The sequence below is a fragment of the Anastrepha obliqua genome, chromosome 1 (genome assembly GCF_027943255.1).
Source record: "Anastrepha obliqua isolate idAnaObli1 chromosome 1, idAnaObli1_1.0, whole genome shotgun sequence".
NCBI lineage: Eukaryota > Metazoa > Arthropoda > Insecta > Diptera > Tephritidae > Anastrepha > Anastrepha obliqua.
The window spans coordinates 46,884,061-46,897,198 of NC_072892.1; the positions used below are offsets into that span (position 1 = coordinate 46,884,061).

The following is a 13,138-nucleotide window of genomic DNA, read 5'->3' on the forward strand; positions in this document are numbered from 1 at the left end:
ATATCTTCTTCATTACTACTTCAAAGAAGGCGGAGCTCCACCTTTGAGCTAGAGATATCATTCCTTTCCGTGGTATTATTACTTGTACTAAAATTTATAACATTTGGGATTATAAAACAATCCTCATGAAAAGTCATCAAAGGATCTTCTTTGTCTAAGTCATCGGCGACCTCAATTCCGGGATTAGTTTGCATGATAAAGTGACCATATTAAGAGCTTATTTCAAACATTACTTAACCAGGCTCGATTTGGCTGTGAAAAACTAAACTCAACTGTGGCTGCGCGCTCATATTGAAGGTGTCTCGTCTTAATATGCTGGAGGCTTTCGGTGACAGGGTATTCTTAACCACATTAATTAAAAAAAAAATTCAGCACTAACTCCGCGGAACCACCGTGATGCTCCCACTCGTACATGCCCAATTGTCTGCCCCAGTTTAACCTAGAAAAAGTGTTTGTGGAACCCCCTTTCAGACCTGCATATAATCTGAGCCCTGTCTGATGGTATATTTTATAAAAGTTTTCTTCTTTAGCTGCAGTAATGCATACAGCCAGCAACAAAATGAAAGCACATCAATATTTTTACCAATTTTCAATACTCTTTTGCGCTATTGGATGTTCCTTATTTTCTTTTATAAATATGTAGCTCATTGTTTAACAAAAACGGCATCTTCTACCACCAATTGTTATTAGGAAGCATTTACAGACTTGTAAACTACTGCAGATTTGTTCAAGCCGAGATGGATAAACTTGGCATGACAAGCTGATGAACATAACGTAGCTTGCTTGCTAGATTAACTCAAAATGTGTTAAAGAATGTAGAAGATCCCTATAATCTCTGCGGCAATAGAATATCAATCTACACGGGGCTAGTGTAGTGGGATAGTTTTGTTTCAGGAGATGAGGAAGCAGAAGAGTGTGTGAGGAACGGGTCTTAGATAAGACTTGGATAATTGACTCCGAGCTTACAGGCAACTGTGTTTCCCATGGCCCAACATGGCCAACCAGTTCGTAGCCCCGCATTACGATTTCGGTAGAAGTTGGGTGTAGGATTGAGAAAGAGGTAGAGTTCATTTAGCAATTCCTGTGTAAATGCTACGCACTTCGAAGAATGCGATTCACATTTCTGGCGAATCACTTCTTCGTAGCAAGTTTAGGGGAACAGTTTCGCTAAAGAGGTTGATTGGATACGGCAAAATAGCGGATTGATTTAAGAACTTCTTGTGGACAGAATAAATCTTAGTTATGGTCAGAATAAGTCTTAGTTATGAGCCTCTGTGGCCACTAATTAATTACATTAAAAGGAGGCTATCTAGCATTTTCTAATCACATATCTCCTTGACGTTTCAAAATAAGAACTTAAGCTCGCTTCTGCAAATATGTGCAAGAGGTACACCAGAGTTCATCGCCACTTTCAAGGCTGAAAAGTATTTACTTAAGGCAACACTACTACCAATGCTCTATAGCGGGCAATTTAAAAGCATTAAACCCACAATTACCTAACGCCGCCTGTTATCAACATCACAACTTAAATCCACAGTACAGGACTATAAAAACTTTATAGTAGAATTTTCACGCAAAGTTCAACATAACAAATGAAGCACTACGTGCACTAAAAACGAGCGTAAATCAAAATACAAAATGAAAAGGGAAATTAATGGAGCGAAGTAGAAATAAATATTATAGGCTTCCAATAAAATGCCCATCCATCCAATAAGCGCTAAGCGCTTGCTTTAGAGCGCGTGTGGAGGACGAGCGCTGAGCGCTGGGCGCTGGCTGAAGCAGGCTACATACATACGACTGCATACGTATAACTCATGCGCATCTATTATTGCTAAACCACGAACTGGTTTCCGATTACGCCGCCCGGGGTAATGACATTCAACAGCCAGCATAGACAAGCGACAATTAATGCGAAATAAAATAAAACAAAACATAAAATGTTAGTTGTGATCGGTGCAGAAAGGGAAATTGGTACTAAAAATATCTCTTTCTTTTCCCTTTCATCACCTCCTGCTAGTATTGCTTTTATTGCTGACATAAGTAATAATTGCTTGTATGAACTATAATAGCTTACTATCAGCCTATAATAAAATAGTCCACCTACCAGCAGCGACATAAAGCTCTTATATGAACGATCGATGCGCTGAAACTGTTGGTGTTGGCTATTAAGATTATACAATTGTCTTTGATGCTAGCGAATAAAAGAAAAAAATAAAAACAAATAAATGCATATGAACGCATCCTTATATGCTGGTGCCATCTCAGCATCAACGTAAAATCGCTTAAATCCCTTAGTGGCGGCTAAGCTTTATTGTTGCTTGTTTGTTCGATCGATCGCTCGTTTGGTACGCTGTTGACTTACTAGTTTACAGGGTGATCCAGTGGGACTCCAATTTCTGGGGAAAGTATTTTTTTTTGTTACTAAATGAAATTTTTGTCAGCTCGAAAGACAAATGTATAAAAAAGTCTAAGTCGGGTGGTGCGGAACTCTACATATGTATAGGGTGGTTCATGTAGTGCCTTCTTTTTGAATTAAAAAAAATAAAAAAAATAATTTTTATATATTGTATTATACACTTATATATACATTATTGATTGGTCAGAAAATGGAAGCAAATATTCTCATTACTTATGGTACACGATTTTATTCATGTGCAAGTATCGTCTGGCCTCGGAGCAGCTCACCCCGTTAACCAAGTTTTCGGAAACCTTGATGACGTTTTCCAGCTCTATCTCACGATTGTTCGCATAACATCCGTCCTTTATAGTACTTCTCAAAAAAGTTGAACGCCGTCAATTCGCAGCTCCGAGGTGACCAATTGAACTTGCCGAGACAGCTGATAACTCGATTTGCAAATTAGGGGAGCAAAGGATCAATGGTGGCATGGCAGCGAGGCACACTTTCCTGCTGAAACCAAAGATTGTCCAAGGCCATGCCTTGAATTTTCTCCCATAAAAAAAAATGTATCATACCACTGTTGACTGAAATGACGTTTCCAGCTGTATCTTCAAAGAAGAATGAACCTATGCTGCCACAGCTCCAAAATTCGCACGAAAGTGTCACTCCATGGGGATGCAATGGCTTATTGATAATCACGTGCAGGTTTTTGATCCCCAGTTGTGCCAGTTTTGCTAATATAAATATTTTTTTACCCTAGAGATAACCTAATAGCTAAAAATTTTGCATACTCAATCGGCAGAAATGGGAAGAATCGTCGAAATACTTCTTTCCTGAAACTTGGCGCAGTCCGCGCAGTCACTTCCAGTCCTATTTGAGTACATCGAATACTTTGAATGCGGTTTTCTCGAAATTACATTTTTTCAAGTTTGCTCGCACAAATCTTGACCATACTATTACATTTTTCATTGTTGGATGTTGTCAATATGTAACATAGTTTTTTTTATACATTTTTGAGTTGGTGGTGGTGGTGACTAGCATTCGGAATTAAGAGAGAGAATGTAGGTGGTGAAAGATCAACATTAAGAAACAGTTTGTTTTAATAGCGGTCGCCCCTCGGCAAGCAATGGCAAAACCTCCGAGTGTATTTCTTCCATGAAAGAGCTCCTCATAAAAAATATCTGCCGTTCGGAGTCGGCTTGAAACTGTAGGTCCTCCATTTGTGGAACAACATCAAGACGCACACCACAAATAGCTGGAGGAGCTCGGCTAAACACCCAAAGAGGGTGTAGGCGCCCATTACATATATATACAATATATATATACATATATATATATTAAGATGAATTTTGATTTGACTTTGATTGTCTAAATTCTTTTATGCGATCTCTGGTTAGTAAAGTAAATATACAAATAAAAAAGGTAGAGATGAAAAAAATGTACGGTATTGCTTATGTCTGAATTTTATTTTATAGGAGAGTCATAAATATTAGTTTTGATCCTTTTACACATTCCTTTGGTGATCCTTTTTTACTTCAATGGTGTCTATAAAAAAAAAAATTTTGTTTAGCTCTTCTTTGTAAAAAATGCATATTAACAGTACCTCATTAGATGAAAATATTTCTTTACTCTTACTTTAGGGAGGCATAATAAATTTAAAATTTTGAAGGCGTTTATCTCAACATTTTGGTTTTTTGAGTTATGACACTATTGAAGTAAAAATGCAATATATGTAGTGTGCTCACCAGTTCTATGTAAAATCCAACGGAGAACATTTTTGTGGAACAATTTAACCCTCTTACTCCTCAAAAGATGCGTATTCTATGTCTCTTTTGCGAGAAAGGGGAGGAAATACTCATAACAGAGCTACCCAAATATTTTCCATAAAATTCTACTATACTATAAGTCTCTGTATACAGCAAAACTCAAAATTCAATTTAGACGCCAGAAATAAGTCAAAATGGAAAATGTGACCAAAACTATTTTTTCAATCTAAACTCATAAAGTTAACCCTTACAGTTTGGTGTATAAAGAGACTTGTAGGATTTTAATTTTATATTTGGTGGATTATTCCTGATCAGCATTTTGTTAAAACTCGTAAACATTATGAATAGATTCTCAGTCCATTCTTTCATGCAATATCTTAGTAGCAGCACAAGTGTTGTAGCTTTTCTGAGGTCATTGCTATTTATCCTCACCAACCTAGGCGAAATACATATGAGCACAATGTTCCAACCGCATTCGGGTCAGCGTTACCGCAACGACCCGAATTTATATCCGGTCAAGGACTGTCACTAGAGCAAAGTTCCCCGTGCATATATGGGTAATGTTTATGTTGCTACTACAACAACAACATGAACGCACTATTATCAGCATTTCGAAAGTCGGATATAGCAGCTTGCAGCAGGTTGCCGTTCAAATGTATCACCCTGCAGCAACTGGCTGCCGCTATTTATGCCCTGCAGGTTTATTACTTAATAACTCGTTGTCGCTTCATTGCACTCGACGAGTGAACTTAACATTTTTCACTCGTGTGTGTACACTTATTTACATATATAAATATTTTTTAAGTCTTGATGCCTTTTCGCGCTATCTTTGAAGATTTAATGCGGATTTGTCGTTTGGACTTCTTCAAACCAATTGTTTGTTAACAGCTACACACATACACACACACATGCATGCATATGCACATAAATATTTGTTGATTAATTCGCAGGTATTTTAATTACTTTATTGTTTTGCTTTCCATTTGGTTTTTGTTTTTGATTTCCGCCTTTTTCGTTTTTATGCCTTTTGATTGGCATTTGAGTGCAGCGAAATGCGCGCTGCTCATTTGGCCCCACCGATCGATCAATTACGGCCAACTTTCTCATACCATTTTTGGCAGCTGTGCCATCACCTCTGTTTGTATGCGTGTGTGCGTATGTTTTCTTGTAAAAGCCGCTTGCACGTCAATTTGAATCACGCAATATTGCTGGGTGTGTACATATTTATTTATTTATTTAAATTTTATACACACATTTAATTATGCTGTTTGGATTTGTTTATCTTTTCGTTATCGTTTTTGTTGGTTGGATGTTGTTACATCATGATCGCCCTCCCCCCTCTCCGCCAACACGAATCTTAAATAGTTGTGCACACATATGTACATATTTACATTGAAATCGCATTCATTGAAACCGAGACGAAAAATATGTTTGTTTACGTTTCGTGTCACCATCTGCGGTGATTTTTCTCTCTTGTTTATTCATATATTTCTCTGTTCATTTTGAGGTGAGCCAATTTTCAGTGCACCTGGTCACGTTTCCACTGATCAGTGCTCATACATTTTATGGAGCAAGTCAGCTGCAATTAATGCTGTCACAGTACGCCAACAACAGCTTCCCAACCACTCCTGATTCTATAGGTACAAAAAAATATACTTCCGTCTAGACATAGATCAGTTGAAAGTAGGCTGCTTTGAACATTCAGTAGTGAAGAATTTATCAAATTATTATATTAGCAACTACCGGGCGTGGTATGTGCTGCCGTTAAATCAAAGTATTTTATTCTAACGCCTTCGGATAGACTATATTTTTTGTTTTACCTTCTTCTGTAAAAAAAAATACTTGGTTTGGATATCACACACTCACTTGTAGTGATTGCCATTGTATTTTATGTTAAATGTTAATTGTTGAAAGTCAACCTGATTTTTGCGCAGCTTTAAGCTTGCACTTCATTACATTAAAATTTATTGAGCTACAAAACTGCATGCCTAAGAAATTTCTAAAAATTCTGATCAACAAATTTGAAATTCTGAAATTTCTTGAAGTTTATTGAATTTTTGTGATTTTTATATAAAGCTTGAAACTTTGATTTATACGTTTTTTTTTTATAATAATATATCTTCCTACAATAAATATATTTTTGTAAAAACATTGTCTCAAAAGATTTAGCTTGAATGTTGTTGTGAATACTGTAGAACTAAAAAAATTAAAAGCAGTTTTTTCTACCTAGCGTAAATGTTTCTTATTTTTAGTTAAATCATAACACTGCGCGAAAAAGCGATTCTCTGGTCCCTCTGTTCTTTAAAATAATTATAGTCGATGCATTTGTTTTTGCTGAAGGCGAAAAGGTTTTATGCGTGCCTAACCACTATTAATTCATACCTGTACGACTTCTTCTCATACACACCCCGTTGCAAAGGCACCATTCTTTGTTTTACAACAGTATATATATATAATTGGCGTGTACACCCTTTTTGGGTGTTTGGCCGAGCTCCTCCTCCTATTTGTGGTGTGCGTCTTGATGTTGTTCCACAAATGGAGGGACCTACAGTTTCAAGCCGACTCCGAACGGCAGATATTTTTATGAGGAGCTTTTTCATGGCAGAAATACACTCGGAGGTTTGCCATTGCCTGCCGAGGGGTGACCGCTATTAGAAAAATGTTTTTATTAATTTTGGTTTCACCGAGATTCGAACCAACATTCTCTCTGTGAATTCCGAATGGTAATCACGCACCGACCCATTCGGCTACGGCGGCCGACACTATAGTTCAATTAATGAACCGCCGTAGCCGAATCTCTTGGTGGGTTACTACCATACGGCAGTGTGTGTAACACCTAAATTATAGAAAAAAATTTATAATAGCGGTTGTCTTGCGGTCGTCAGGCAATGGCAAACCCCGGAGTGTATTTCTGGCACGAAAAATCTCCCAGACGCACCTCACAAATAGGAAGAGAAGCTCGGTCAAACACCCAAAATGGAGTATAGCCGCCAGTTGTATGCATATAGTTATGTTTAGTTTATGCTACAATAAAAATCATATAACGCGAAATTGCAAACTTTCTACAAAATTTTCCAAAATTTCATCAAAACTTTGAACTATTCAGTCAAAATTTTTAGAATTTTCTGGGTATGCCGGCAACTACATTATTATTTTCCTGTTGCCGTTGCTTAAGAGATCGTCACGATTTGTTGGGATTTTATTTTGCATAAAACTCATTATTCTCTTTAAAGGCGGATTCATCGTTCTGATTAAGAAGTTTTCTTCCATGTGGTTGTTACTGGTTTTCTCTCAACATTTGTGTGTGAGTGGGCGAGAAACTGAGAAAAGTTCTGAACCATGTTTGGAGTTGTTAACTAAATTTCAACTTTAGTGCCGAACGTTTTTGACATTATTACCATATTTGATTTTAATTGGTATTTTTTCGTTTCATCAGGCACTTGAAATATGAGATGTAAAAATTGTAAAATTTGTTAAGAAGGATTTAAAAGAAGAAATCAGCAAAAGGAAAATATGCATTAAACACTTAACCTTCAAATTCCCAATTAGGAATTAATTTTCACTATTTTTGGCAACGCTGTAAGTTGTCATTTAGACAGCACGACAAGTTCGGAACTATTGAGTTAACGATAAATTGATAGGAGATCGGATATTTCGTTTTTGGAAATGAATGAGCGGGTAAGGAAAAAGTTCTTAAACTGAATCCAAGCAGTTTTCTATGCTCACACCCTTATGGGAAGTTCTTTTACTTTAATATAAATATATTACAGTTAAATAGATCTGCTTTGCTTTGGAGGATTACCAGCCGACTACAACCACTAATCGTTCAGTATTTGAAAAACTGAATTTTCTACTATCAAGTGGATTGATCAAATACTCTTTTTGGGGGATTTGTCGCGTATTAAAATTTACACAAATTCTGAAAAATTTGTTACTTGCTATATTAAAAAACCGATTTTGAAGAATATCAGAGAAAATGTGTAAAGTGGCTAGAAAAGTTTGACGATTTCCTTAGACTTGAAAAATCCTCCTAAAAGCATTGTCAAAATTTTCTTCAAAGATAATTTTTCGCAGCTTCGAGCTTCGACACCTGATAAGGTAATTTGGGGCGAAAATAGCCTGAAACATTTTCTAGTGAATTTCAGAGTTGCCTTTATACTTCCAGCTCCACAAAAATAGTTGAACTTACTAGAAAAAAACAAGTAATATTAGTTTGATGATTTTCAGCACCAATGAGTAAATGAAGGGAACAATGGATTTTCACAGTGATAGATCCCCTCTTAATAGTAATAGTAAGGAGGGTTAGATATGTATATGCAAGGTTGCGCAAAATTATCACCCAATTTGGTTTTTGAATAACTTCTTTTGCTGAATGAAAAAAAAAAAATTTTTTGAGTGATGGAAGTCTATATTTTGACCTTCGCGCGCTCCATTGTCTGTTTGTATACGGCGGTTGTCTAGTTCACAAGTGCCAAATATGATTGATGCGCGATACCATTCGTAAAAATTATAAATCTTTCGATAGGATGATTAATTTTGAGCCACCTGTTATTAAAAAAATATTCCTTAAAATCCTCTAGGTAGTCCAAAACAATTGTAGAAAAATTTATAACCGTTCCAATGACTTCTTGGGTTTTTACTGCATTCTACGATGCATACATACATACGATAAATACTGGGTGCTTCCATCGTAAGCGAATTTGGGATCAAAACAGCTCACTCTATCGTTTTGCAGAACCGCAACAAAAATGCATATCAAACTAATATATGTTTTATTATTTCACTTTATTATTATTGCATCACCGCATAGTTTCTACACACAACCATTTCAAATGAAATTCTTTTATTTATTTATTTCTACATTTCATGTACTTTTCTATGTTTGCTCATTTGTGTTTCTAATTTCATCGCTGTTTTTCTCTCTTTGCATTGCAGATTTTATTCCGTTCTGGTGTTTTGAGTGAATTGGAGGCGAAACGTGATGAATTGCTTTCGGATCGTATCATACAACTGCAGGCGTATTGCCGCGGCTATTTGGCACGTAAACAGGTGGCGCGCCGACGCGTACAGGTAGGTGTGGTCGCTATGATGAAATTTCATTTTAGCATTTTATAATTTCAAAAACATTTTCAAGTGGTGGCTTTTCAGTTTTATTCATTATTTTATTTTAGTTTTGCTACTATTTTTATTGCAGTACTAAAATGCTTAAGGTTTTAATTTATTTTGAAATACAGTATTCACCGGATATAAGCATCGTCAAAAATTGCACTAAACCGGCTGCTTAAGAAGAATAATTTGCGTTTAAAAGCACTTTGGTTTTCACAAGATATGCAATTGGTTGTACTTGCTCTATTACGCCGTTACGGAGTCATGTAGTCCGTGCCACCTGAGCTCCACTTTCCTACTGAGCTGTGACCGAAAGTTCTGCAGGTGAATACCCCCGCAGCCATTAGCCTCCTCGCGGATTTCGCTGCCAGGTTTTCCGCCATGAGGTCAATAGGTGCCATGCTGAGTATCAATTCCAGCGCCGCCGTTGGAGTGGTCTTCATCGCTCCTGTTATGCACAGAGCAGCGAGTCGTTGAATCCTTTCCAGCGGCATTATGTATGTCAAATTTTTTGTCGCAGTCCACCATACTAAGGTTCCATACAGCAGTATCGGTCTGACTACTGCTGTGTAGCACCAATGCATCAGAGAGGGTGATAGATCCCAAGTAACGCCCAGCATTCTTTTACATGCGCACAACGCATTACTGGCCTTTTTCACCCTCTCCTCAACGTTGTGCTTCCACAGCAATTTGCTGTCCAGTATTACTCTGAGGTACCTCGCATAATTTTCGAGAAGTAGTTCGTTGTTGCCTAGCTTCGGGAGGTTCCACGCCGTTTTAAAAGTATTGATAAAATTTGTCAAGTTACGACAAAATTTGTTAAGTTCTTCACTCTCCGCAACTCTCGCGTCATGCCCGGTGGGTTTAAGAGTCTTTTGGAAAATTTGAAGTCCTCGAAAGATTTTTTGGGAGCGCCTCTTTTGCAACTCCATAAACAGTTTTTACAAATCTAATCAACTCAGGTAGATGCTGAAAAAAGAAAAAAATATTCAAACTGTTACGGAAAAGTGTTAAACCTAAATATAAAGAATTAATTTATTATGTTTATTTGGTTTTTTATTTTTAGTTTGTGTTGCCTACTTCAAATTCAAAACCACTTTTTCTATGAATTTCGCACCAAGTTACTTCGAAAGGTGTCAAAGCTCCCAAAATTTATCTTTCATATAAATTTTGACACTTCTTTTCCGACACTGAAATAGTTTCGAAGGTTTTGCGGTCTTGGAGCCATTTTCAAGTTTAAAATGAATACCGCTATTGCTAGTAGGAGTAAAAATAGCAGATATGGGTAACTGGGCTTCCTTATCAATCTTATTTATATTTCTGACCTAACAATGGAAAAATAAAAAATAGTGGTTGAAGACGGGTTTATTGTCTTTCAAAATATTCTTCATGATACCCAATATACTTTTGTATTTATTTGAACCAATTTTCGAAATATTTTGTCCAGTCGCGTTTCTAGTGTGTATCTTAAATCTTATCGCGATGGTCTTTATACTAATAACCAAGAATCTCTCGATCTCACGGTATGTGGCATGACGATCTTTTTCAATTTCTTGCCCAATCATTTTGCGCAAAGCATCGATATTTTCATCACAACAACTGATTTTTGGACGATTTTAGCGAAATTCGTCGGTGACCACGAGAAAATTCATTATACCAGTTTTTTACGGTGCCCAAGAATGTTGCTTGCTCGCTGTGTAATGATTTCAATTTGTCGATAAATTCTTCTCTTGTTAATCCATGTCGAAAATTGTGAAAAATAATCGTACGAAAATATTCACGGTTTAATTGCATTTTTTTGACGAGAAGATTTTTTAAAGCCGCTGTAAACGACGCTATTATGACTCACACATCTAAACGTTCTGAGTGTGTTTATCGTAAAATGAAAGGTGGCGCAAAATTAATCATCCATTTTTTTTTTTTTTTATATTTTTTTTTTAATTTTTTTTTTATTAAATCAGAAGAATTATTTTGAGTGATGAAAATCTTTATTTACCATGACGCGCTCCATTGCTTGTCTGTTTGGACACTGCAGCTGTCGAGTTAAGGTTAAATCTTTTTACGGTTTGCCATTCATCATCCCAGAACTTATGATTATTGGCGAATTCGAGTCTAGCTGCTTTGTGGCGTGATATAAGCTTCGGTTTAGCCAGTTTATTTTGATATTTTAAATACGAATCTTCACTCAAAATTTTCTATATTATACTCTCCATAACTTGAGAGAAAGCTCACATCAAATTTGGTTAAGGCGAATGTTTTTATTGACAGTCAACCGTCTTATCTCGCTCTTACACCTGTCGTCAATCTTAGGCTTTGCACCAGTTTTTTTAATTTTTCCATATCCATAAGGATTTTTCAAAACGTCGATTTTCGATTTATTTTGAGCGCAATTTTTCGATCTGAGACTGCCGATTCACTATAAGCTAGAATACTAGTACCCTCGGTAAGTTATATTTCGGGATTTGGCAACCCTGGTGTTGCAATCTGGCAACTGACAACTGTATCGCAAAGTTTGACATTTTTGGCTTTTACGTACTCAGATCGTTTTGAATACCAGCGCTATTTGTGTCGTTTACAGTAACTTAAAAGATTCATCTCGGTCTAAAAATGGTATTAAATCGTGAACATTTTCGTGCGATTATTTTTTACAACTTTCTCTCTTATTTTTTACAATTAACTCAGCAACATTGCATGGATGAACTTAATTCATTTTTTGGCGATGAAGCTCCATCAAGGACCAGTGTTTATCGATGGTATGGAGAATTCAATCGTGGTCGTAGTTCACTCCAAGACGAATTTCGTGAAGGTCGTCTAAAATCAGTTGTTGTTCCGAAAACCATTGATGCTGTGCGCGAACTGATATTGCAAGATCGTCATATGACCTATCGTGAGATTGAGACAATCTTAGGCATTATTGGGACCAGCATACATTCAATATTGCATAAACATGTGACTGTCAAAAAAATTTGTTCGCGTTGGATCCCACACAATTTGTCAATCGCTCAAAAAAAGGCTCGTGTCGATTGGTCGAAGGAGCTGCTAAAATACTATCGCGGGGCTTCGAAACACGTCTATGACATCGTGACAGGTGATGAATCATGGATTTACGCCTATGAGCCCGAAAGTAAACAGCAGTTGACTGTATGGGTGTTTCAAGATGAGCCAAATCCAACAAAAGTTTTTTCGGAAAAACTGGACATGTTGCAACCGTACCACTAAAACAACGCAGAACAGTAAATTCTGAGTGGTACACAACCATTTGTTTGCCAGTTGTCTTCCAAGAAATTAGGAAAACCAATCGCCAAAGACGGATCACTCTTCACCAGGACAATACGAGCTCTCACACATCGGCTCAAACAACTGCATTTTTGAGCACCCAAAACATCGAATTAATGGGTCATCCGCCGTATAGTCCTGACTTGGCACCGAATGACTTCTTTTTATTCCGTACGTAAAAAACAAACTGAGAGGTCAACGTTTTTCGACACCTGAAGAAGCGGTTGCGGCATTCAGAATGCATGTTTTGGAGGTACCTCATTCAGAGTGCCAAAAGTGCTTCGACAATTGGTTCAAACGCATGCAAAAGTGTATAGATCTTCATGGAGAATATTTTGAAAAACAATAAAGTGATTTTCGATTATTAAAATTTGTTTTTGTTCTCTAATCCCGAAATATAAAAGGCACCCCTCATATCATAGTTGCGTTCGTCTTGGCATAGTGTCGTAAAAAGTTATTTATATACTCGGCGCTTACAAACTTTTTGGGTGTTTAGACGAGCTCCTCCTCCTATTCGTGGCGTGCGTCTTGATGTTGTTCCACAAATGGAGGGACCTACAGTTTCAAGCCGACTCCGACCGGCAGATATTTT

The 13,138-nt window shown here is 36.9% G+C and overlaps 1 protein-coding gene across 4 annotated transcripts in view; it reads left to right on the plus strand.

Moving 5' to 3' along the window:
• The window catches only part of LOC129250651 (unconventional myosin-XVIIIa), a 263,564-nt gene that overhangs the window by 185,525 nt on the left and 64,901 nt on the right, over nt 1–13,138 (plus strand). For all 4 annotated transcript variants that reach the window (XM_054890256.1, XM_054890260.1, XM_054890291.1 and 1 more), the window contains one exon: nt 9,100–9,234. In XM_054890256.1, coding sequence (XP_054746231.1) covers nt 9,100–9,234 — 135 coding nt within the window. The remainder of the gene's footprint in view (nt 1–9,099; nt 9,235–13,138) is intronic.